Genomic DNA, 24572 nt, shown 5'->3' with positions numbered 1-24572 from the left:
GAGTTGAGGCGTGGTATAGCTAAGCATGGAGGTTTCAGCCGAATAAACACAAATATCTCCACGTCATACCAGTAATATTGATCGTTTGAATAAAGCATGCTCAAATATCGAAAGTACCGAGTTACAGGACGTTAAGTCAAAACTGATACCTTACTAGATTGGGGCAGTATCTAGAGCCTCTGGGTCAAACTATATAGAGACGTTGGATGGGCAACACACTTTAAATGGAAACGAGTATAGAAAATGAGAATAGTAACGCATCTTATTTCGGCTAATCTAATTCTATAGGTAGGCGCGTTGATATCTGTTTGGTGCGCTTCTTGGGGCTCAGGGAAAGCTTTCTCTCTCTTCAAGTTGATTATTGGCTCACAAAAGTACAAATATGGTCTTGGGTACTATATGTAAGCGAGTAGAGCACTAAATGCTCTTTTCGCCAGATATCGAAGGGGGTAGAGCCGACAGATGATCATGCCTCGCTTCCAGCCCCGAAATTCGGCAAGCTGCTTGCAGGCCAGCCATTTTCTGGGGTGTACTCGACCAAAGCCGTAGTTCCATGCAGTACTTCATATCTGGTCATGTTGCCAGTGGAGTTTGTTTGGTTGTTCACCATCTGCACTACCTTCTCCCCAACAGCACGGCCCTCAAACCAGGCACCTATCGATCATGGGTGTTAGTATTGTTATCCCAGGAAATCATATGCACGTCTCAGATGTTATTGGGGAGATATGCAACCAATAGCATACAAACCCCGGAGAAGTGGCAAATAGGAGGATAGGAAGAGAGGAGCATCCGAAACCACTGACCTTGCAAGAAGCCGTAATATTGCGCCGAGGTAGCCTCCCCAGCAAAATATAGCCTGTTAACATTGGCACGCAGGTTCTGATGCCTTTCCAGCGTCATGCCTACTGGCCAGTTGGAATAGGAGCCGAATGCCATCCTTGGAAACTTAACGTTAGCGTTGTAATCATCTGCACCTGGAAAGCCAAGGGCATCGACCTACTCTTCAAAACTCCAGCGTGGGTAGTAAAACGCCACCGGTTCTGGCACTCGTTTGCCCGGGAACATTGAACGCAAGACAGCGAGACCCTCATCTTTTGTCTTTTCGTCCGGTTGCTGCTCTACCCTGTAGGCTTCGTTTCCGACGACTGTGACAAAAATGATATTGGAACTCTCCAAAAACCCCGGCCCGGTAAGTGACTGCCATACTGGATAGTAACCTCGAACCTTTGGGTCAGCATATAGAAAATACTGTGTATTGGGATCCCAGAAGGCCTCGTTGAACTGGTAGAAGATCTTCGTATAGGTGCCCATTTGGAACTGATCGATGGCCTCCCGCTTCCAACGCGGCAACGGAGGATCGAACGTGACCGCATCGTTCTGCAACACCCCTACAGAGAAAGTTGCGATGGCATAATCTGCTTTGATGCAACCATCCTGGGTCTTGACCGTGACTCCCTGGTCTGAATAAGCCAAGGATTTGACGGTAGTGTTGAGCAGAAGACGCTTGTCGTTAGCACTCAGGAATGTCTGACTTTCGCCAATGACGAAAGCGTTGTAGCCTCTTTGGTCCCAGACGTAGTTGTTCTCTTCAGAGAATTGATAGAACGTTAGGTTGTACCCCGTAATCCTCGAGGTTTTTTGTTAGCTGGGACACAAGAGGATATGGGCAAACTGAAAACCTACCCATAGAGAAAACCACTTTCCTCGGGGGTTTGCGCAGTTTCCAGATCCCAAGCCCACCACTCGGCTGCCTGCATTCTCATGTCCTTCTTTGGCTTCCAGCCCGCCGTGCTTAGACCGGCTCTCATGCTCGTATCTTGCAGGTTGCCCGTGAGGATATATCCCGCATCTTGCTCTACAACGCCGTAGACCTTCTCGTAGGCGCCAAGTACATCAGTGTAGTCTTCGTAACCGTTCTGGTCATAGGTCAAGATAGAGCTTTCGTTGGAAAATGTATTGTTGAGTCCGTATCTCTTGGCCAAGGTCCAGATTGGATTCTCGGGTCCTCCTTTGGACCCCAGGCCTTGGACCCAATTGGCTCCCATTTCCACTGTATATGGCACCTTGGTCTTGGGATTAACGCCGAATTGGGTGTGGCGGACACGGCCTCCGATGTAATCATTTCTCTCAACGATGAGAAAGTCTGTCACAGAGGCATTGGACAATGCTTGTGCCGCTGTGATGCCAGCGACGCCCGCACCCAGGATGGCGATTTTGGTTTTTCGGCATTCATCATCGCGGGGAATGGCAGCAGATCCTGCCGGTCGGAAGCAGTGAAGCAGAGAGAAAAGAGCCGAGACATGGACGGCCCAACGCATCTTGACGAGACTGCAGAGCTGTGAGGAAGAACGAGGGGGCAGGCAGTGCGACGACAAACCAAGGCAACGTCAGAAGTGAACAACATGCAGCAGTCGCAGCAGTCTTCGGTCTTTGGTCTATGAGATTGATACCAGAACTCTCGATCGACTACACAAGGTGGGAGGAGATGGGCAGCCGCAGTCTATATGTTCCACGCCATTCGTCTTGGACAAGCCGAGAGCCCTCCTCGAGTCGGCCGACCGAGCTTTCCAAGTGCCAAGGCTGCATCGCGTCGTAGCTTCCATCCGTGGGAGTGCATTGCGTATTTTCTGGCTGCGGATTGGAGAAGTCGCCGTTGCAGCTGCCGTTGTAGCTGCAGGTCATTACCTGCCTGGGGAGTTGGGATGATAACCTGAGGTTGCACCGGAGATGAGATAAGATTGCAACAACCAATCGCTTGGGCTCAGGTTGCACCCGATGCAAAGGGCAGCGGTCGAACATGCAATATTTACCTAGGTAATACCAATGATGCAGGCTGGAAGATTCTGGTTGGATGTCTTGTCATCCGACGTGCATATTTCGGTAGGCAAATCTATTCTAGTCTGGTCACCCAAAGGCAAAAGATTCATTGCATTCATTGCCTCGGGAGATTGCAGGGGTATTCCGAGATCGCTCCAACGCGTCGAGTAAGTACATGGACGTAGCAGCAGCAGATCGATACCAAGACCCATAGCTATTGCTATGGAGATCAGGGTGGGCAAGGGTGCGATAAGAGCGAGCGATATGCAGGGACCATAAGCTTCAGCCAATCGATAAGGGCTTCTGGAGATCATGTGCCTGCCGTATACTCGCTAAGTAGATAGATACCCGTAGTGTTATGCTTATAAGCATGGCCTACCCAGTGTACGTCATAGCACGGTCAGGTGCGCCCCGTTCTTGGAGCTGCCTTAGCTCGAAGCTTGTGACATACTTGCGCCTGGACGTCCTCGGCTCTCCATGACTCCTTTCCCAAGTTGCACTGTCGAGTCTCGAACGGTGTGGTGAGGAAGAACCTAAAATCATCACCAAATGGTAAGGCGTTTTGAGTTTGTTGGAAGCACACTTCCTGTGCACTATACCATCTATCCCTCTCCCGTACTACTGGCACTCTTGTTTGAAGCCGTTGACGATGCCGTGATCAGACTGGTCGCACGCGAGCAGATGGGCTAACCCTTGCTTGTGCCACAGGCTTCAGCGACGACTCCCCTCCTGGCGGACGACCGCCGCAACTCGACTGCCAGCTCCGAAAACGACGCTTCATCGAACCGATCAGGACCACGATGGGTCTTCCGACTGCGCGAGGTCCTGCTCTTCGCATGGGCTCTCCTGGCGACAGCCGGCGTGCTCATCATGGCCGTCTGGATGTCCCATAAATCCCAGACCGATTCCTCAAAGCCACCCGGCAAGCGCAACCTGATCTTCATGGTATCAGACGGTATGGGACCTGCGTCTTTGTCTATGACCAGGTCATTCCGGCAATACACTGAAGGCTTGGAATACGGCGACACCTTGACTCTAGACAAGCACTTCTGGGGAAGCAGCCGAACGCGGAGCGCAAGCTCCTTGATCACAGATAGCGCGGCTGGCGCGACAGCATTCAGCTGTGCGAAGAAGAGCTACAACGGAGCCATCTCGATGTTGCCCGACCACACCCCATGCGGCACCGTTCTGGAAGCTGCCAAGAGGGCCGGTTACATGACCGGCCTTGTCGTCACCACCGATGTCACGGATGCTACTCCTGCATGTTTCAGCAGCCATGTGGACGTACGCTCGCAGAATGACGAGATCGCTTTGCAGCAGGTCGGAGATGGCGCACTCGAGAGGGTTGTGGATCTTATGTTTGGTGGCGGAAGATGCCATTTCTTGCCCAATACCACCCAGGGTAGCTGCAGAGCCGATGACATCGATGTCGTCAGCATCGCAAAAGAGAAGTTCGGCTGGACCTACACCGACAACCGCGCTGGCTTCGATGATCTCTGGGAGGGGCGTTCGGAGGTCCCCTTGCCCATGTTGGGACTGTTCGCTTCTACCGATGTGCCATTTGAGCTTGATCGCCGTAACATGAACAATGTTTATCCCAGCCTGAGCGAGATGGCAAAGACTGCTTTAAAGGCGCTCGAAAAGGCTACTGAAGATAGCGACCAAGGGTTCTTCCTCATGATTGAGGGGAGCAGAATCGACCACGCTGGCCACTACAACGACCCAGCAGCCCAAGTGCACGAGGTTGTCGAGTACGACAAGACTTTCCAGGCTGTTCTGGACTTCCTGGACGAGTCCAAGACGGAGGGCGTACTGGTCGCAACGAGTGATCACGAGACGGGTGGTTTGTCTGTTGCAAAGCGTATGTTTACCAACCCGATTTTTCGTTCCCTCCGTCCATGAAACGATCACGGCTGACGATGAATTAGAACTTAATTCTGACTACCCCGAATACTTGTGGTACCCTGGCGTCCTTGCCAATGCCTCATCGTCGTCTGAGTACCTTGCTATCAAGCTTCACCAGCATATTGCATCCAGTGCCAAGAACGGAACCTCAAAGAAGGGCCTTAAGGCATATATCAACGAGGAGCTCGTGAAGGCAGGCTTGGGTGTCCGTGATGCTACTGATGCGGAATTGGCGGAGATTGTCAGCAACCCCGAGAAGGCTCAAGACTTGATGGCGAAGATCATTAGCCGACGTGCTGAGATTGGCTGGAGCTCTCATGGCCATTCTGCTGTTGACGTGAACATTTACAGCTCAGGCGGTTCTGGAACAGATGCTATCCGTGGTAATGTCGAGAACACCGAAGTTGGCGATTTCCTCCGAAACTACATCAGTGTTGATGTGGAGGGTGTCACAGAAGAACTCAGAAAGAAATACCGGAGGAGGTCAAAGATGGCGGCTACGAAGCTCGCTGCCACTGTCGAGTCGAGCAGTAGAGAGGATCATTGGGCTGCCCATGAAGATTTGGCAATGGGGCAAATGGATGGAAGTTACTGAGTCATATTTCGGTGTCCTTGTTTCGCATGTCTGGTAGGTAGCATCACGGGTCAATTTGGACAGCATTGTTTTTCTCATAGAGTTGCTGGGTAGGTAGTTTGGCTTGTCACCCAAGCAACAAACAGTAGTACCCCCTTTTCATAGATTACCCAAGCGAAATAACAGTGCTTGTTTTAGGAATGGCAAGCAAATTGCACGTTGGCATGTCCCCATGAAGGGGTCCAGCAGCAAACATCGGCCAGCCTCAGTGTTTGACGGAGATCTCTGACGGCATCTGGTGTATGATGCAAAGTCGTGATACATCGGGGCGGGTATGGTAGGTCTGGTCTGATTGCTGTCCCCTTTCCAACCACAGCTCCGGGCGGCATCTTGGTAAAACAGAACAAGGTATTGACTCCGACACGTTGTCCATGACCCCAAAGAATACTCTATTCGCAGAGCCATGGTATTAACCGAACCCCCTGCACCTGCACAACAGAAGAAGACACAGCCATTGGAATGCCGATGCGCATCGTGGTATCCATGGGCAAATATACTCCCCAACTTTACAAAGAGGTTGATGAACTCATCATGAGTCTGCGATTTCTTGCATATATTTATTTGCAGACGCCTTCTCGTCCCCAAAGAGAAATGTGGAAGTGGATTATGTGACTGCGCTGGTTTGCAAACTTGCCATCCTCAAGGGTGAGCTATTCAGGAGGAGACAAGTCAAGACATACAAGTTTGTGTGTTCCAAACCGAACTCCCCATCCGTAGTTGGCCACAAGTTAATTTGTTTCTAGGCAAGCTACATGATACATATATCACCGTCAGGCAACTTGGATATCAGTACTGTCTCGAAGAAACGAGGTACGATGGTTTACAACCTCTGTCTCTTATAATACGCGATGTAGTCATTGCAGTTGTGGGCAATATCTTTGCTCAAGCATCCCTAGCGGGCATCGCCCCCTCTGAACCAATATCATACCCTCATCCTTTGGCTCCGCAGCCATCACTGCCGCAGTTCAATTAGACACGCACTCGAACCCCCTTTTCGGTAGCGTTCCGTTCTGTACTATCGTACTCAGTCATAGACTTGGTGACATCTTGACGCATGCAGCAGGAGAGCTTGAGAAAGGAAATCCCATAGATCTCTTTGATATTTGCATGCCTGGGAATCTATCTCAATACTGAAGCGGTCCGAGGGTTCGTCGGCGATAGGGGTACATACAGAACTTGTACCAGGTAAACCGAACCAACTCTTGCCTGCCGTGACCAACTGTTCAAGGCAGCTTAAAAATTGGATTATCACGATAATTTGTCTTCTCATAGTCATTTCCACATTCCTCCCACGCAAGCCTTTAGAAGCTGTGCTATTTTTTCCCCCGCTGCTTCTCCCCAACACGCAGCCATCACGATAATACATACCATCATTGTCTCCCTTCACACCCGGCCCAGGAAGTAAAAGAGTCACGAAAGACAAAAAAGCGAATAGCAATCCATTCGGCTTCCGTCAAGTGCTCACACATTGTTATTTTTACCACCGGAAGACAACACACCAGCGCACCGCTCGCCACCAGCATGTGCTACTACGTACTACAACTGACCTTGTGCGGCCACTGCGAGCCTCAGATGTTCGCCGGTCCGAGCTGCGAACAGTTCCTGCATGAGCTCGACCGAATCAATCACCCGGCTGCATGGAAGAGCGCCGAGGACCCCGGCGCCGAGAGCACCATCCCCTTCGGTTGGCCGTACAGCTGCGAGCCAAGCCCTTACAATACCGTGCAATGCTTGATCTGGTGCGGTTGGGAGTGCCGAAATACCCATGATCCTTGTAAGTTTACAGGCTTTCTTTCTTTTTTTCTCCTCCCCGATACCTCTCCGGTGCCCAATACTGGTTCGTGAGGACCGGCGCAAGGTAGAGGCTGTGCGGAACACTCGGAATATTTTAGACAGGCTCATCGATCGAGTTCATTGCAGCCCCGTGGCCCATACCGGCCAAATGTACCACCCGGGCTTATACTCGCGGACCCGAACCCGAACCCGAACCTTGACCCTGACCCTGACCCTGACCCTGACCCTGACCCTGAACGCAACCCCCCTTTTGTTCTTGGCATATAATCAGCAGTCACTGTAATTGGTACTAACATCGTCTGTTGCAGGGGGCCTACAAGAGTGCTATGCGTTCCCGAACGGCATCAAGCAGCCTCACGAGCAGAAGGAGCCCATGGGCGAGCCTGGTGCAACTTTCGGTGCGCCTCGTCTTGGTGTTGGCTGGAGAGAAGAGGCCTGAACAGAACCAAAGGGCCGTCGATATGAGACTCTGGATAAAAGTCGTGGCCTCACATCCCTTTGCTCTCGACCAGGAAAGCTTTCTACAACGGACCCCTATCCTGACGAGTATCATTGGAACCGCCGGTACATTCAGATGCCGCTCTTTGCAACCACCGATTGGGTTGAAATACAAAGAATACAATACTTCGAGAGGCATGTAGCCAAGGCTTGGCTTTAGAAAAGTCTGGTAATTAGGGCCTTGGCTGGCAGTGAACAATAAAGGGCTTTCATTGGTATTCCGTCCACCTCTGGTAGACTACCCCTTGTGATCTGAACTCGAGTATTAAAGGAATTTCTTACGAAGAAAGTACTTCCATCGCCGAGGTAACTCTTACCAAACGAAATTCCGTCTCCGAAGAAAAGGCCAAGAGCCGCCGAAGAAAACGTGAAAATTGTCGATGAACTGGGTGTTTTTAAATAAAGAAAAAGGAAAAGAGAAAGACTTGGGATGCTCAGCCTGGTAGACTGGTAAATGACACACGCACTCCACTGTCACAATGGGGCAGGAGGCAAGTCTCTCACCATCAGATGGGAAGCAGCGAGATTGCCCTGAGCTATGCATTCATCTAAATATATCCTGCTATACGTCTCATTCCCGAAACAATGCACCCTAGAACGGTAATAGACTAGTCTGGGGATATTATTTGCTGACAGCTTCTGAGTAGGGCACTGCCTCTAGCGATCCAATCAACAACAATGGAGTCACCGCGGCTAAAGACATATCACATCATAAGTACGCAACAAATGAAGCCGGCAGGGGTGAAAGACGGTCTGCCACGCCGGACCATGTTAGTGGCCAAACCCCCAAGATTTATATGCAGGTAATAAATATCATCACAGTCAGCAAACATAGGATCATTCATGCAGTAAGAATGGCCAAGAAATCGAGAGCCCAAGAGAGTTTGTATGCTACGATGGGGCCTTCCGCGGGCAAATAGGCAGACGGGCCTTGAAGCCGGGCCGTACCCCATTTCTGCGGTTCATAAGGGTACATATAGCCCCCGAAGTAACCGGGGAGCTTCCAAACGAACAAAGCACGAAGTCAACATCTGGAGCACATCTGATTTGTTGTCATTGCCCGAACTAGCATCTACGATGCAGATTCTGTACCATGCGTCCACTTGCCTCGCCTTGGCAACAGCAGCAGCCGCAGCTAGCTCTGGCTGTGGTGCCGCACCTCCTATTCCTCTAGGCCAGCGGCGAAACGCCACCTTGTCTTCGGCGGACCCGGCGATCGACAACCGCACCTTTATGTACTGGCTCCCACCGTCGTACAATCCCAACAAACCGAACCCACTGATCCTCTCCTTCCACGGCGGTGGCGTCAACAGCGACCGACAGGCCGACCAAGACTTCTTCGCCGACGCCGCCTTCAACCCGGACCATATCGTCGTCTACCCGCAGGCCCTGCTCCTCGACGCGTGCAACGTCGCGCCTCCCACCACTGTGTGGCAGGGCCTCCGCCTCATCCCGCGCTACTGGGACGACGTGGCGTTCGTGGTCGCGCTGCTCGACCACCTGGAGCGGGAGCTGCTGTGCGTCGACCCCACGCGCGTCTACGCCGCGGGCAAGTCCATGGGCGGCGGCCTCGCCGACATCCTGGCCTGCGATGAGCGCAGCTCCGGGCGCGTCGCCGCCCTCGCGCCCGTCGCCGGCTCCTTCTGGGCCAACGTGGACCCGCGGCTGTGCGCGGGCCCTGCGGCAGAGCGGGTGCCTGTCCCGGCGTGCCCCGGCAAACGCGCCTGCCCGGTCCCCGTCATCGCGTTCCACGGCCGCAATGACACGACTGCGCCGTTCGGCGGTGGCGCGATCAACGGCTTGGACTGCGTGCCGCCGGTGCAGCGCTGGGTCGAGGAGTGGGCGGTTCGGGACGGGCTGGATCCGGCGAGCCCGACGCTTGAGAAGCTGCCTAGCGGGGATAACGCTACGGTGTACCGATATGGGAAAGCTGGCGGCGGCGGGGAGAACGCGGAGAAGGAAGACGGGCTGGTCACGTTCGTCATGGCCGGGGATCACGTCAACCACGACTGGCCGACCACGGTCGACTACGGCGGCACGTCCAGGGTCCTCGAGCCGGGGCAGGGGCCGGCCAACTTCAACGGGACGAGCATGATGATGGATTTCTTCAGGAAGTATAAAACCCCGTACGTCAAGCTTCCTACACATTTGCGCTGCTGCTCAGAGTACTAACACATCACTAGAACAACTGGGCTCTGTGATATCTACAGAGATTAAATCTTGGAAAACGGATGATGTCGTTAGTCGACAATTGTCGCGGAGGCGAGGGCCTGGCGTAGCAAATATTGTTGGCCGGTCACATACCTAGTGTGACAAATATTGCAGTAAAGATTAGCATACTGCTCTGTCGCTAGCCGGCTGGCCATCCAAGCGGCATTCCTCGTCCTTTACGCTTGGTTATACAATACAGTCACTAGCGGAAGGACCTGGAAAGGAAAGACTTCGGCAGAAATCCTTTGTAATCACGCTGGATACCCCCAATCCATCCACTGAATCGCGCATATACATACCTACCCACACCCCCTTCTTTTCAACAACGAGCGTACAGAGATACAATGGTTCTTAGCGTGGAGTTTGACCCCGGAAATGAAGAAATGTCGGGCCCCTTATGCCCATGTACGATCACCTCAGAGGATCTTGCTATCGGAGGATGTAATCGCAGGCAGTTCATTCGTAAGGGCCGACCCTAAGAATAAGAATGGAAGGAAGGAAGGGATGGCATGGGTCACAATTTGCCGCTGTATACCTCTATCCGTGGGGCCCCTTTCGAGCGCCTCTTCTGACTCGAAAATAAAACAGAACGAATCCCGGGGCACGGCCACAAGGCCGGTGTTTTTGACAGGGGGCCTTGCAAACTCCTCGAGGATGGCTGTATCACCGTCAGCTAGGTAGGGACCGCCATTATGGCCGTGGAAGACTGGGCAGTGGCTATCTCGCCTTTCTTTATGCTTGGTGGTCTGCAGATGCTGCCCATACGCAAGAACCTGTCGATTCAGATGATTTTTGGCCTTGGTATCTTCCACAATCTCCCCGGGCTCCTTTGGTCACCACTTTATCGCTCCTTCGACGTGAAGCAGTACCCCGAGTAGACTTGCTAGACCACCAAGACATAAGTCGTCCCTTTCTCGCAACTGGAGGGCGGCTTGGGAACCATTGTTGCTCGTGGTCTTGAGCCCAGCGGAGTTAATGCGGAGATAGTGGATAGTGGATCGTGGATAATGGATAGTGGATAAATGGGGAGCTACAGTGGGTTTGGCGTGTCGCACGGCACGGGCCAGTGGGCGCCAACCCAGCGCGAATCCACCTGTCACGAACTCTTGGCCAAAATGAATCAATTGAAGGAAGACCCCTAATGGCACTGTTTCGCGACAAAGGGCCGAAACCTCGTATTCATTCGCCAATGCCCCTTATCATCTCAAGGCTGTAATAAGTAGGTGCTACTCGAGCATTGCCTGACCAATTCATCGTCCTCGAACCGCGCTCTTGGCTAAACTTGGCCGATCGGAATACAGCAACACTTGGAATATTGCCTAGACTCTTGGCGCCCCAATCAACATCCGAACCTTGTCGACCCGAAGCCACTCTGCCACAGTGACAGAGGGCGCGACGTAGCGCCATGTCGCATTCCTCGTCCGAGGAGACGGCCACCGAGCCCTTTCCTACCGTCTCGGATCTTCCCGCGCCATCTCCTGGCACAACCCGAACCACCACGAGCGCGCCCATTCCAACGAGACCTCCTCCGACCATCACCAAGACGTCGGCGTCCGCCTCCTCCGCGAGACCACGAGTGCACTATGACCTCAACATTGACACGAACCTGCCTCCCGCCTCATCCCATCTGTCGCCACCGCCAAATTCGTCTAGTGCTACTGGTCTAGCCCGGAGCGACTCCGAACTGTCGCGCATCGGCGTAAGAAGGAGATTTACTAGATCGAATACCTTTCGCACTGTCAAGGAGTTCGAGGAGGGATGGCACCCGGGCGCGGAACCCGGGCTCGATACGACCAAACCCGATGGCGGCCAAGGCTCCGTGCCGGAGTTGCACGCTGACTGCCAGATCACCATTGTGGACTTCTCGCCGGAAGAAATCATGATTCATGAGCTCGACAACCAACAGATGATCGATTTTATCGAGTTGCCGCAGCCGAGCTGGGTCAAGTGCCGCTGGATCAACGTCAATGGCATCAGCTGGGATGTCATCCAATCACTCGGCAACCATAAAGGCCTCCATAGACTGGCTATCGAGGATTTGATGAATCCTCACAACCGTACCAAGGCCGATTGGTATGCTACTCATGCCTTCATGATCATGACCTGCCAAAAGCTCGTCCGGGTCACCGACGACGACGACAGCAGTGACGACGAAGGAGACGATGGCCATGAGCTGCATAGCGTCAAGAGCAATTCGTCATGGAAGGATATGAAAAGAGGTCTGAGGGCTTGGTGGGAATCAGTGCGCCAAGACGATTACGACTCTGCTAATAACAACATCTCACTGGAGAAAGGCGGCCCAAGGCCCCTAGGAGATACGTCACGAAGTGTCCGCCAGACTACTGGGCTATCCGATGTCTTCAACCCAAACACTCTGTGCACTCTGCAACGCTACCACGCCTCCTCCAACGATGCACGTACGGACTACATGGAACGCCACAGCGCCCTGGTGGCGCGCGGGCTCGCCGTCATGGCAGAACAAGTATCCTTGTTCATCACCGCCGATAACACCGTTATTGCATTCTTCGAGCAGTCGGCCGACGATGTCGAGAAACCCATCCTGGCGCGTTTGTCCAGTCCCGACACCATTTTGCGACAGTCATGTGACGCATCGATGGTGGGGCAAGCTATCATCGATGCCATCATTGACATGGCTATTCCTGTGGCCGCCTGCTACGCTGACGTGGTGGGAGATCTTGAGTTGGACGTCTTGACCAAGCCCAGCATCAAACACACCCGGGATCTATACATAATAACATCTGAGATCAACAAGATGGCCAGCTTCGTGAACCCCATCGCATCACTTATCTCGGCATTGCGCGATCACAAAACCCTGCTTCCGGAAGAGGTTGCCATACGAGAACTCCAAAACCCCGGACGGGGTGTTATCATTACTCCGATGACGTACACCTACCTCGGCGACGTGTACGATCACTGCGTACTGATCACGGACAACCTAAACCAGATTCGCAAGTCTGCCGATGACATGATCGACCTGATTTTCAACACGATCTCGGCCAACCAAAACGAGTCTATGAAGCAGCTCACAGTGGTCTCCGTCATCTTCCTCCCCCTCACCTTCTTGAGCGGGTACTTTGGGCAAAACTTTGAGGACTTCCCCCGAGCTGAAACATAGCCCGCTCTTCTTCTGGCAGATCGCCATACCCGTGTGCGTCTTCATCATCATACTGCTCATGCGCGAGATGATTTGGCAGTGGCTCGTGCGCTTCACGCAACGGAGGCAGATCGTCAGTGTGAGGAAGAGGAAGCGGAGAAATAGAAGGCAAAGCAACGCTGAAAGGCACCGTTGACACTGTTGACTGGCAACGGCAGCCTGTACCAAGGGTTGAGTGCCCAACGGGACGCGCAGCCGTCAGCAGTTACGCCACACATCATGAAAGATATCGAAAGAGTGATTTTCAGCTGGTGGTAGACAGACAGCGTTGCAGATCCCGAGTGGTTGCTCGTCCCATATCAGTTCAGGTAAGTCTGCTTTGCCTGTTACCAGAACTGTGTCGCTACAAGGGGTCGTCTGAGCACAAGCAAGCCCGTACTTGGTCTGTTATATATAGGTGAGTCTTCGGAGTTCAAAAGATGAAAAGTTATATATATTAGAAAGCCTCCTCGCACATTGCTCGGGCATTGTGAAAATAGGATATATATACCAGTGGTCGGTGTACCGATAGTGATAATGAACGGCCGTAATATGGTTACGTCTTGATACCGGTATGATCACGTGTGCTAAGCATGCGTGTGTATCCTTCTGCAAGTAAAAATAGAGATATAAATATCATCAAAACCTGCTTCGATGTATTGATGAAGGTGCCAGCCACATCAAGCGCCTGAGGCCTTTGTATAAGAGTACATCTGGGAGCTCCGGTACCCAACCCGTCTGATGTGCGACGAGTGCAGTGAGAGGGACATTAACGGTCATTTTGTGGTAGCTAAGTATGGCCAGGGCATGCGTTGCAGGCGACAGTGTATCGAGATTTATCTCGTGCCACCTCTCAGCTTCCATGTTCAGGAGCGAGCTATCATGTTACCATCGTGGTTATCCATCACATTTATCTCATATCGAGTTACCTTGTCGCCATCTGTCCTATTGCTAACAGTTACTGGGCACCGAAACTGTATCCTGTACACACCATATGTCGCCTAGTCCATGGCGAAGTTAGTGTCGGATGGCTAATATTCCCATACTGCGTTCTGGGGCAAGTAGAAATGGATTGTCCATGAAATTGTCTTGGTTCTGGAAGTCTAGGCGTCCTGTTTCTTTTGCCTTTGACTTTATCTCGATGCCGAGTCGCCCCAGCAGGTCAGACTTTCTATACTCGACGCACGGTCGTCGTATATACTCGTTTCATGCGAGTCAAGGGCAAGTTTTGAAAATAAAGCATCAATTTAACGTAGTTGCCAGATTATTTTAATCCTTCTATTCTTCTCATTGCATCAGCCAATCCTGGACGGCTCCTGTCAAGATCGTGTAAAACGCTTCTCGGCAAGTACATCAAACTAGTTTGCTTTCTGCACCCGCCTGCTGTGAATGCAACACACCGTCAACGAGACATTTACAAAAACTTATTTGTTTCAAAGCCAACTACAAAAATCGGACCGGAACGCTCTAAAGACAGGCACACAAACAACTGATTCCCATCTCACGATCCGACTTACAGATTGCATATTTCCTCAACACGCCGTCTACCCATAACCTCACTGGTTAACTGCCACATCGCTGCCCCGGGAGAAACCCCCAATCACAAGCAAGCTCTGCCACAACCTTTTTGTGCTTCTTACACGCATCAAATCATCTCAGAAGCCCGACCGGCCACTTTTATTGTTCCAGCTTAGGCAAAAATATCAGCAGCCCCTTTCGGCGTCTACAAACCGATTCCTGCCGAAACGTTGCGTCCCGTCTGGACCATCCACCTCCGGCTAAAGTATCCAGATCCGTCCGAAGCACTCGATTCCACCCGGAGTACCTAATATCCCACTCTCAACATGCCATTAAAAGACCGCCTTGCTCCCGACCAGCAGCCCATGGGGATACGCGAATTTGAGGTCCTGGGATACGCTTTTCTGTGTGTCGATGGGGAGTTCCCTCCGGTAAGCAACTAACTCTTGTCTCTGCCCTCTTCCCATGACCCATGCAAGAGAACCAAATTGCACCTGTGAGATTCGTTTTTATTCCGGGAAGCCTTCGCAGCTCGAGCCACGAAGCCCTGCTGCAGGTGACTCGAAAATAGCAGTGTAGTTGCCATCAAAGCTTGCTCGATTATCAGTTTTCTTTTTTTTTTTTTTTTTTTTCTCTATCGCGGAACCTTTATCGAACATAATTGATTCGCCGAGTTCTTACCCCAACTAACTCTCGACTCTACTTACCGTTGGTTCTACTTACCTAGGTGTGTACTAACATGATTAAATACGCAGGTGGACTGTCGCCTACTTGCTGGCCTCATCGGTCTCCAGTCCCCCTACGAGGCCGTAAACGAATGGACCGCCCTCAAGAGAAAGGTCAAAGGATTCCGTACTAGATCGGAGCTTCGCGACATCACGTTCCGCGAGCTCCAAATCGCCGGCTACGCCTGGCAATGTATCCCCATCGATAAGCTCCCCGAGGTCAGTAGTCTATGGATGGCCTTTGGCCCCTAGTATTCCGCTTCGTACGGCCCTGGACTAATCTAAGTATCGTCAGGTCAAGCCGAAACGGCTGGTCAAGTTGGGTCTCTACGAGACCCGGCGAAAGGCGGCCAGGGCCTGGAATATCATCATGAAGAAGCTCGTCATGTTAGCTCAGAATGGCGAGTTCGAGCATGGAAGAGCGACCTCCGCTGCGTCCGCTCCGTCTGTTGGCCCTGTGGCCCGTTCAACCCCCAACAAGCGCAGTGCTGGCCAGGAAGGGGATGGTGAAGCTGAAGGTTCCGTTTCCAAGCGTTGCCGCATCAGCGGTCGTGCCGGTGATGGAAGAGGATCGGAAGAGTAGGCTGTTGTTGCGGTGGATGATAGAGAATAGCGTTTCCGTTTCGTTGGTCGCGGATGGATTTCGTTACGGACATGTGAATTTCGGCCTTGTCTCTTTTTTTTTTTCACTTAATGAACAAAATGCTGCCTGGTTGCTTTACTGATTGCGATGCGATTCCTACTAAAGAAGATCGAGATACGGTGGGCTGTTTATACAAGCGTCTGGGGCTAGCTGCCGAGGTGCCGTGGAACGGTTAACGATATAGACAGGCCACCCCTGAGCCAACCAAGAAGCCCCATTGGCTGAAGCCGTTTCTGAAGCCGTTAGTGCGCCGTTTTAATGCAGGTCCCAGGCCGGATTGGGTGCCGGACATTGCATGACAACAATTTTAACCTCCGCAAATGCAATGCTACCGTTTCCAACTTTTCCTTGATTCCAGTGCCCAGGTGTCTCGACTCTCTCTCAAGCGAGGCGAGTGAGCCAGTGAGCGAGCGGCCAGCTTAAAATGAGGGGCCGCCCGTTCTGCGATGGGTCGGTGAGAGAGAGACGATCGATCGATCTTTGCGTCGTTCATGTGCAATTCTTACAAAACACCACCGGCAATGGGTAGACGTTCGAACTGATTGATTTTACGTTGAAATGCATGTTCGTTGGATTGCTGTCGCAGCTGCGAGCTCGTTTGGAGCTGCGGCACCTCTAGAATGCTTAAAGGATGAATGCTTTCGTGGTAAGTCTAGCATTCTGAATTGCGTTCGTTCCTGCATCAAAGTCAACTAGGCAGCTAGGCTAACTCTAAAAAAAGCGGTCGATCAAGTCTCGTCACGCATCAGAGCCTCAGACTGCCGGAGCCTTTTCGAGGTCACAGTAACGCCAGCAACCAGGTACGTTTCTCGAAAGAGGACATCCCAGGACAATGTATTGACGCGCGCGATACAGCACGGTATTGCGGACTGTGGTGGTTCAGACCACTGGCACCAAGACAAAGACCATTCTGTCAACAAACAAAGTCGCAGCAGCCACCGCGCCTTCTAAGCGATGGCAGGATCAGCGAGACGTCGCCGGCGCTCTGCTGCGTCGGTCTGAGACTGAGATCTCAACGTCTCCGCCACAGAAAACGCCAGACTACGCCGCCCCTTGTGGTTCGGTCAACGCGATGTCGTCCGTCTGCTCGTGCATGGGCTACGAGCAAGCCACGATTACCGTCCCGGCACCGGAGACCACGAGGATGGTCACGCTGCATGAGCCAGAAACTGTCACGGCCTTCAAGACCGTGAAGACGGGTCAAAAGTTCCCTGCACCTCTCAACAGCACATCGAATGTCTTTCGCAACTCAACGGCGGCGCGGTTCGGCAATTCGACAGCGAAAGCCGGGAACTTCACGTTCTCGGGGAGCGCATCACGTTCCGCCTCTGCCCCAAGCTCAATCTCATTGACGAGCTTGAGTGACTCTGCCCAAGCCTTTGCTTCGTCGGCAATGCCGGGTCGGACTAAGGCGTCGGGCACATCGCGAGCAATGGCAGCATCGGCCATGAGTACAACGACCGGCAGTGTCACGGGCTCCAGCGGTCGACCATTGCCCGCATCTCCTTCCAGCTCCCAACTACCCATAAGTACTGGCTCAAAAGCAATACTCTCCAGCATCACCAACAAGGCTGCATCGATAAAGACTACTGCAACTTCGGCCCCGCTCTTTGCCAACAACACAATCACCAGGTCGAACACAACTATATCGAACACATCCGTCAGCCTCACAGGTACCGGTCGATTTGCAAACACCACAAAGCCAGCAGTCCCATTCGGCGCCTCAAGCACGGCGTCTTTCTCGGATTCGTCGACAAGCGTGTCGGTTTTCCATGCGACGAGCACGGCAGCAAAGTTCAACTCGACGTCAGCACCAGTTCTAAATGCCACTACGCCAGCTCCTTTCTTGAATACAACCATCTTGCCATTCGCCAGTACCACTCTGCCGCCATTTGTGAATTCCACCGCACCGGGGATGCTCGCAAACTCGACCAGCATGCAATCGTCCAATGCGACAAAGCCACCTTTTGCATTTGCCAACGCCACTACTTCGGCACCGTTCCTCAACTCCACAATCGTACCCTTCTCCAATAACACGCGATTACCTTTCGCCAATGCGACAACGTCAGCGCCGTTTCTCAACTCGACGAGCATTCCCCGGTTCAACACGACCCGGGCACCATATGCCAATGCTACCACCTTCCGGGCATTGAACGCTACATCTGTACGGTTCAGCAACACGAGCGCGCCCACAGCAACGCCGACTAGGTCGGCCATGACGTGTGGAGAGACGGCATCTCCCTTCATGCTCAAGGTCTCCCAGCCATCCGGACTCTTCGATGGCTGGTTCGCCAAAGTCCTTGCCAATACCATCATATTCACATCGTCGGCGAACCACTCCAGCAAGTTTAGTGTTGAGTCATCCGGTTACCTCTGTGCCCTCGGGTACAAGGGGGAGGACGGCAACCCCGCCATAGCCATCGTCGAGGACAAGAAAGACCTCACAGGCAGTGCGGTGTACTTGGTCGATCAGAAGCGCATGGAGGATCTCAGTAAACAGGGCTACGGCACTCTGGACTGTGCCATGAACGGGGATTTGGCATGCCAAGGAGGCCAGGACTACAAGAACTGGGTGGGGTGTGGGTTGGGTCTTGATATCAGCAGCGACGATGGAGAAAACGTGGTGGTGGACGGCTGGAACTGCACGTCAGTGGCCCTGTCGGCAGTCTACGAATAATGGACATGATAATTGACTTCTCAAATACCTTTTCGGCTCATATATATACCTTTCACTCAAGGATCTCAAAAGGCATGGACTCTTAGTGATTAGTCAGATACCCCACTGTCAAACCGCCGGCGCTTGACGCGTAACCGGTCTCGTCCGTACATCCGTGAGGCTTTGGGGTTCATGCGCGTCAAGTATCTGGCTGTCGAATACGCGCATGCCATCCGACGGCCATCATCTTTTGGACCGCCGTTTAGTTTTTGGAAATTTCCATATCAAGGAGCTACCTGCTCGCAACAAGACGAGTCACTCCAATTGCTTTGAAATACGAGGTGCCTGACGTCGCACCCGAAAGGTGATAGCGCCAACTTAGTTGTGTCCGGGATCTGGGGGCCTTGGAGGTTCAGACGGGGTGAAATGGAGACACACAACACCGCCGTCGCCGCCATCTCGGCCCGGGTCCGCACCTTCGCCGAGAAGCAAGAGCAGTTCCGCGTCTACCATGGCTCGACCAACAGCACGCGCAAGTCGGAGCGCCGCGCCGACAACACCGTCGACACCAGCGGGCTGAACCACGTGCTGGAGGTCGACGACGCGCGCAAGACGGCCCTCGTCGAGCCCAACGTGCCCATGGACGCCCTAGTCGCGGCCACGTTCGCGCCGCAGGAGAAGCAGGGGCGCCGCCTGCTGCCCCTCGTCGTCATGGAGTTCCCCAACATCACCGTCGGCGGCGGCTTCTCCGGCAGCTCCGGCGAGAGCAGCTCCTTCCGCTACGGGCCTTTCGACTCCACCGTCAACTGGGTCGAGATCGTGCTGCCGAGCGGCGACGTCGTCCGGGCCGCGCAGACTGGCGAGCATGCTGATCTGTTCTGGGGCGCTGCGTCGGGGTTCGGCACGCTTGGCGTCGTCACGTTGCTCGAGGTGCAGCTGCGCGACGCGGCTGACTGTGTCGAGCTGACGTATCAGCCGTTTGCCAGTCTGGTCGAGGCCTCGGCCTTTATGGAGAAGCAGGTGCGGGAGCCCGCGGTCGACTTCATTGATGCCATTGCGTTCTCGCCCAAGTCGACCATTGTCTGTCTGGGCCGTCTAGTAAATGAGATGCCAAAAACTACATCAAGCCGGCCGTCTAGGTTTACCCGACGCAGTGATCCTTGGTTCTATCTCCACGTCGAGCAGCGGACGCGGAACGCCCGGGAGCCGACGGTCGATTACATACCGTTGATCGACTACTTGTTCCGATACGACCGAGGAGGCTTCTGGGTAGCCAAGTACGCCTACCGCTACTTCTTCACCCCCTTCAACCGCATCACCCGCTTTATCCTCGATCGCTACATGCACACCAAGGTCATGTACCATGCGCTGCACCAGAGCCGGCTAGCCGACGACTACATCGTGCAGGATGTCGGCGTGCCCTTTGGCAAGGTGGGCGCGCTGCACCAGTGGCTCGACGGCGAGCTGCCGACGTACCCGCTGTGGCTCTGCCCGCTGCGCGTGCGCCGCGACGGCCCGCCCGAGGAGGCGCGGCACGGCCTGCACGCCGAGTTCGCCGACCCGAGCAAGCCCGAGTACCTGATGAACTTTGGCGTCTGGCGCCCCGGGTCCCTGGACCACGGCGCGTTCGTCGAGCAGAACCGCGGGCTCGAGCGCAAGGTGCAGGAGCTCAGCGGCAAGAAGTGGCTCTACGCCCACGCGTACTACACCGAGGACGAGTTCTGGCAGTCGTACGACCGGGCTGCCTACGACGCCCTCCGCGCCAAGTACGGGGCTACGTACCTGCCGAGCGTCTATGACAAGGTCAAGGTCGCGGATGCGAATGGGAAGGTAAAGGGGGAGCCCAAGCCGATGGGTGGCGTGCGGCCTTTCCAAGGGCTGTATGGTGTGTACAAGGCATGGAGGGGCGGCGAATACCTGATGCCCGCAAAGAAGCCCAGATCATAGATTGCCAGCATGCCGAGTTGGTTTTTGTAGCGCTGCCCATGTCTTCTCGTGTGCTTCAGGTCCAGTTGACCAGCGTGGAGGACATAAAAAAAATAGTCCATGCCTTAATACCCTGTTTTTTAGTTGATACATAGTTATTTTACGCATATACCCAGGGTTGCTTTTTTATCCGACAAGCACGTCATCTAGGCGCATCTGGATGCAAGACGCCGATGACTCAATCGCAAGCATGTCGTGCTATTGAGTAGCTACCTACTGCAAAATCGATGCATCGATCTGCGTGGATTCCCCGCAGGCGATAAAGTCGCTGGTTGGTAGGGGTTACACACAGCAGGATATATGCAGCACCTATTTGGTTACCGATTGTCCCCAACACTACCACAGATCACAAGTCAGCCCAAGAGTTAGAAGCTACCACACAACATGGCCGGACTCACTGAGCCCGGTACAGCAGCATCCCGTCTGCCATGCCCCGGCGACGGCGAGGGTGAGGGTGGTGACGATGCCCAGGCCCACCCCCCCCGCGCCTTAAGCTACGATCATCAACTCGGATATGATCCCGTTCCAGAAGAGAGGCATGTACCAAGCCCTTCAGAATGGCGTTACGGGTTTCGGCTATATCTGCGGCGCATCCCTTGGCGGCGCCATCGCCGACACCATCTGCTGGCGCTGGTGCTTCATCCTCCAGGTCCCCATCTCAGTGTTCGCGTTCGTCGTCGGCTAGCTAGCTGTCGAGGATCCCAAGGTGAACCTGGCCATAGGCTCAAAGACGCTCAAAGAGACGTGGCACGTCGTGGACTTTTCGGGCGCCCTGCTCCTGGTCGCGGCGGTATCGGTGCAGCTTGTCGGGTTGAGCTTGGGCGGCAACGAGCTGCCCTGGAGCAGCCCCTGGGTCATCGGCGCTCTATTGGGGAGCCTCGTATTGTTTGCCCTCTTCATCCAGGTGGAGAAGCGCACCAAGGCGATTCCCATGATGCCGCTTCGGATGCTCAATGCCAGGCTGCCCATTCTGATACAAATCTCCAACGTCTGCGCCGGCGCCTCGGCTTTCGCGGTAAGCGATTCCAACTGAGATCCGTTCTTTGAAGTGTAGTGACCGGAAGTATTGACGCGCGCACCAGCTTCTACTTGTTCTCCCGCTGTTCTTTCAAGTCGTATTGCTTGACTCGGCCACCCAGACCGGAGCGCGGCTCATTATACCCTCCCTGGCGGTTCCCATTGGCGGTCTGATTGCAGGCATCGTCATGTCCCGATGGGGAAAGCTCCTTACCCTGGTCCGCGTCGGCGCGATCCTGATGGCCCTGTGGAACGGCCTCGTGGCATCTTTACGATTCGAAGACTCGCACTGGAAGTATTTCGTGTACAACTTCCCCGCCAACCTCGGGCAAGGCGTCGTCCTCAGTTGTTTGTGACTGCTGAACCCTCTGGTATATTCTCTCTTGTTTGTAGGATAAAGAGTATGCAGGCAGCTGTAGGCTGCAGGATTAGGTAGCATTGCAGGTAGAGCCTATATTAGGTAGGCTCCTTCCACAGTGGAAGATGAATATACCAGGCTTCCTATCCATCTTCAACTTCTTCCCCGCGATCCTGTTTACGTCTCTAGCTACGTTCGAACACTCCGGTATGCCCCCCTCTTCATCCACTCTTTTCGCCTCGCGTCCGAACAGTGATCGAGCGAACAGCAAGACCCAAACGCGGATTTTCTGACGTTGCACACATACAGATCACGCCGTATCAGCCTCGACCGTCTACCTCATCCGGTCTCTAGGGACCGTGTGGGGCGTATCGATCACCTCCGCCATCATCCAGACGACGCTCAGCGTCAGGCTCGCCGAAGCCCTTGGCGACGTGCCCAACAAATGGACAGTACGACCCTTTCATTTTGCCTCTTATTAACCTACCAAATCCCCCTTCCCCGTAACTTTTGAATGATACGTGCCTGACCTAATGAACCAAACCAACACAGGTAATCGACGATGTGCGACACTCGGTTGACGCTCTCCTGCGACTGCCTCCAGACGTGCAGCTCAAGGCACGCCATGTTTATTACGCTGGTTTGCACTACTCCTTTGCCGCCTCGTCTGCATGCGCTGTGGTGGCGCTCTGTGCCGCATTAGCTGCGCGCGCGAAGGGTCTCCGGAGAACTAGTTCTTGAAGTTGGTGGCGAGTCAAATCTTCATTCAACTCACCTTTTCGTCATAAGTGAAGCGGAGTTAGGCGAGGGTACACATCATGTGTAAAAGTCGGACAAAACAAGTGATTCAATTTGTTCTGGTTATTTCTTTCTCGATTTGTATACTTGATGAAGTCTCAAGGGCATCGGCATGATGCCATACATCCGCAAGAGTCCAATTTCATCAACGATCTCCTGGGGCAGCCCAAGTAGACTGGCGTCGGCACTACTTTGTTTTGCATCAGGTTGAGAACGGCGAACCTCCAGCGTTCTGAAAGAGGGGGGAGACCTTGCCTTGGTGGATTCGAAGCAGCGATAGCGCTGTCTTCAAATTTGACAGGACGCCTGTCAGGCCGTCTGAGGAGCTCAATCAGAGTTGGGCCATGGATGTGTGGAGGGAACTTGTCTCTGGTAATTTGGCCGAGATCCTCGCGCCTGTCGATATCGACAAGCTTCCAGTACTGTCCCATGATGCGCGGGTAGAGCGTTGTTGTTGTATCCCGATATAGAACAAAGATGTCGATGAGGAGAGCTGAAAGTGTTTGCTTCGAGGATGTGAAGCCTGGGAGTGCAGGAACCGTGTAGAAAGTAGGTTGATACATCAAACACTTCTGGAATAACCCCCCTCCCCCCCCACCTGAGATGGTCGCACTTGCTTCTTTGTTTGCATCTACTTTTGTATCTTTGTACCGTGGTTGTCTAGTCCGACAAACTTTTTTCACGAAACGAGGTAGCGTTCTTGTACCCAAAGCAACATGACATATTATCATTTCTCAGCAGAATAGGTCCAATGTTACAATCTTGTACCCTCCTCTGTGAAGTTACTGTATGTATGTTACGGTTGCCTATTGCAAGCCGGCCACCCCTACCACCAGTTGATTCTTGATATAAGACGACCTCGCCCTCACAAAACAGATCCCCGGCTCTGGGTGAACCTTTCCCCTATCGTCAGAGTCCCCGGAGTCGGGCCGCCATGAGTGACTTACTAGCCCAGCCAACCGCTGGCAGCATCATTGTTCCCATTGTGTCCTCTAGGGCGGCAACGAAGCCAGGGACAGCAACAGTACCCTCGTAGAAGCTGTTGCCGTGAGAAAACCGTTGGACAGCTTCGAGAATAAATATGCTATACGGAAATTGCCGCAGACTTTGACTCAACAGGACTCATAGGATTACAATTGATTTCTACAACTTAAAGAACTCATTCTGACAGGACTGGCAATATCGACTAGCGATATCAACGCCACGGAGAATTCCCACATCTCCATTGCAGTCGAGGGTCTTGCCTAACTCATGGGTTTGTGTCCACTCTTTATCATTTCTTGCTGATTATCGTCATGCCACTGGAGACTTCACTGTTGCATGTGTCGTCTTTGTGGCAGATAGTCTGCACGTCTACTCAGGCGTGCCATATTATTAGAAGGGCAAGGAGACAGGAGAAGCCAAGAAACTGGCGCGGCTATTGATAGTATTCTACAGTGCCATATTCTACACATGACTCGACTTCGGATATTACGTCCCACAAGCTCACAGCCACCGGCCAGGACGTCATACCTCGGCGTCAAGAACAGGCATTGCACGATCCAGGTGGCTGTTCCATAGCACACGATGCTCCGTTGGTCGGGTTCTTGGTAATTGGATACGACATCACTCCGCTGTGGGGGGTTGGTGACTTCTGACCCCGGATCGTCGCCGTCGATAGGCGCGCATAACACCTTACCCCAATTTTCCCCCAGAACCGGGCACGGGGTAACTGGCCTGGGGGAAGCGGCACTGTTGACCCCTGCTTGCCGTGACGAGAGCTTCAAGCCACCTCGTTCGATTGATCATTGTGATTGGTGGACTTGTCAGTCAGCCAAGCGTAAGGTGAGGGGAGGTCGGGCTTGGGTTCTGAGAAAGA

The 24572-nt window shown here is 53.4% G+C and overlaps 11 protein-coding genes across 11 annotated transcripts; 9 read left to right on the top strand and 2 right to left on the bottom strand.

Annotated features, from left to right (window-relative positions):
* Window positions 1-466: 466 nt before the first annotated feature.
* On the bottom strand, window positions 467-2318 carry PG986_013352 (uncharacterized protein; the record flags this gene model as incomplete). Its single annotated transcript, XM_066849574.1, has 4 exons — window positions 467-654; window positions 804-937; window positions 1001-1627; window positions 1684-2318. 4 exons carry the CDS (start codon window positions 2316-2318, stop codon window positions 467-469), a joined length of 1584 nt encoding a protein of 527 aa, XP_066693717.1.
* Window positions 2319-3366: 1048 nt separating this feature from the next.
* On the top strand, window positions 3367-5317 carry PG986_013351 (putative PHO8-repressible alkaline phosphatase vacuolar; the record flags this gene model as incomplete). Its single annotated transcript, XM_066849573.1, has 3 exons — window positions 3367-3369; window positions 3526-4678; window positions 4746-5317. The coding sequence occupies 3 exons, from the start codon at window positions 3367-3369 to the stop codon at window positions 5315-5317; spliced, it is 1728 nt and encodes a 575-aa protein (XP_066693716.1).
* A 1560-nt stretch (window positions 5318-6877) lies between these two features.
* PG986_013350 (uncharacterized protein) lies at window positions 6878-7589 on the top strand (the record flags this gene model as incomplete). The annotated part of the gene is made up of 2 exons (XM_066849572.1): window positions 6878-7130; window positions 7459-7589. The coding sequence occupies 2 exons, from the start codon at window positions 6878-6880 to the stop codon at window positions 7587-7589; spliced, it is 384 nt and encodes a 127-aa protein (XP_066693715.1).
* Window positions 7590-8725: 1136 nt separating this feature from the next.
* Window positions 8726-9820, top strand: PG986_013349 (uncharacterized protein; the record flags this gene model as incomplete). The annotated part of the gene is made up of 1 exon (XM_066849571.1): window positions 8726-9820. One exon carries the CDS (start codon window positions 8726-8728, stop codon window positions 9818-9820), a length of 1095 nt encoding a protein of 364 aa, XP_066693714.1.
* A 731-nt stretch (window positions 9821-10551) lies between these two features.
* Window positions 10552-10737, top strand: PG986_013348 (Integral membrane protein; the record flags this gene model as incomplete). Its single annotated transcript, XM_066849570.1, has 1 exon — window positions 10552-10737. The coding sequence occupies one exon, from the start codon at window positions 10552-10554 to the stop codon at window positions 10735-10737; it is 186 nt and encodes a 61-aa protein (XP_066693713.1).
* Window positions 10738-11264: 527 nt separating this feature from the next.
* Window positions 11265-12995, top strand: PG986_013347 (uncharacterized protein; the record flags this gene model as incomplete). The annotated part of the gene is made up of 1 exon (XM_066849569.1): window positions 11265-12995. The coding sequence occupies one exon, from the start codon at window positions 11265-11267 to the stop codon at window positions 12993-12995; it is 1731 nt and encodes a 576-aa protein (XP_066693712.1).
* A 1862-nt stretch (window positions 12996-14857) lies between these two features.
* Window positions 14858-15839, top strand: PG986_013346 (uncharacterized protein; the record flags this gene model as incomplete). The annotated part of the gene is made up of 3 exons (XM_066849568.1): window positions 14858-14962; window positions 15287-15475; window positions 15552-15839. The coding sequence occupies 3 exons, from the start codon at window positions 14858-14860 to the stop codon at window positions 15837-15839; spliced, it is 582 nt and encodes a 193-aa protein (XP_066693711.1).
* Window positions 15840-16530: 691 nt separating this feature from the next.
* Window positions 16531-18576, top strand: PG986_013345 (uncharacterized protein; the record flags this gene model as incomplete). Its single annotated transcript, XM_066849567.1, has 2 exons — window positions 16531-16545; window positions 16783-18576. 2 exons carry the CDS (start codon window positions 16531-16533, stop codon window positions 18574-18576), a joined length of 1809 nt encoding a protein of 602 aa, XP_066693710.1.
* Window positions 18577-18981: 405 nt separating this feature from the next.
* Window positions 18982-20502, top strand: PG986_013344 (uncharacterized protein; the record flags this gene model as incomplete). The annotated part of the gene is made up of 1 exon (XM_066849566.1): window positions 18982-20502. The coding sequence occupies one exon, from the start codon at window positions 18982-18984 to the stop codon at window positions 20500-20502; it is 1521 nt and encodes a 506-aa protein (XP_066693709.1).
* Window positions 20503-20925: 423 nt separating this feature from the next.
* On the top strand, window positions 20926-22657 carry PG986_013343 (transporter; the record flags this gene model as incomplete). The annotated part of the gene is made up of 5 exons (XM_066849565.1): window positions 20926-21081; window positions 21227-21556; window positions 21624-21906; window positions 22226-22368; window positions 22469-22657. 5 exons carry the CDS (start codon window positions 20926-20928, stop codon window positions 22655-22657), a joined length of 1101 nt encoding a protein of 366 aa, XP_066693708.1.
* A 155-nt stretch (window positions 22658-22812) lies between these two features.
* PG986_013342 (uncharacterized protein) lies at window positions 22813-24502 on the bottom strand (the record flags this gene model as incomplete). Its single annotated transcript, XM_066849564.1, has 3 exons — window positions 22813-23237; window positions 23662-23798; window positions 24393-24502. 3 exons carry the CDS (start codon window positions 24500-24502, stop codon window positions 22813-22815), a joined length of 672 nt encoding a protein of 223 aa, XP_066693707.1.
* Between the last annotated feature and the right edge of the window lie 70 nt (window positions 24503-24572).

Source organism: Apiospora aurea (assembly GCF_038362705.1).
Source record: "Apiospora aurea strain CBS 24483 chromosome Unknown utg000009l_segment0_segment0, whole genome shotgun sequence".
In the NCBI taxonomy this organism is placed as follows: Eukaryota; Fungi; Ascomycota; class Sordariomycetes; order Amphisphaeriales; family Apiosporaceae; genus Apiospora; species Apiospora aurea.
Note: the sequence above shows the minus strand (reverse complement) of the source record. Positions and strands in the feature narration are given on the sequence as shown.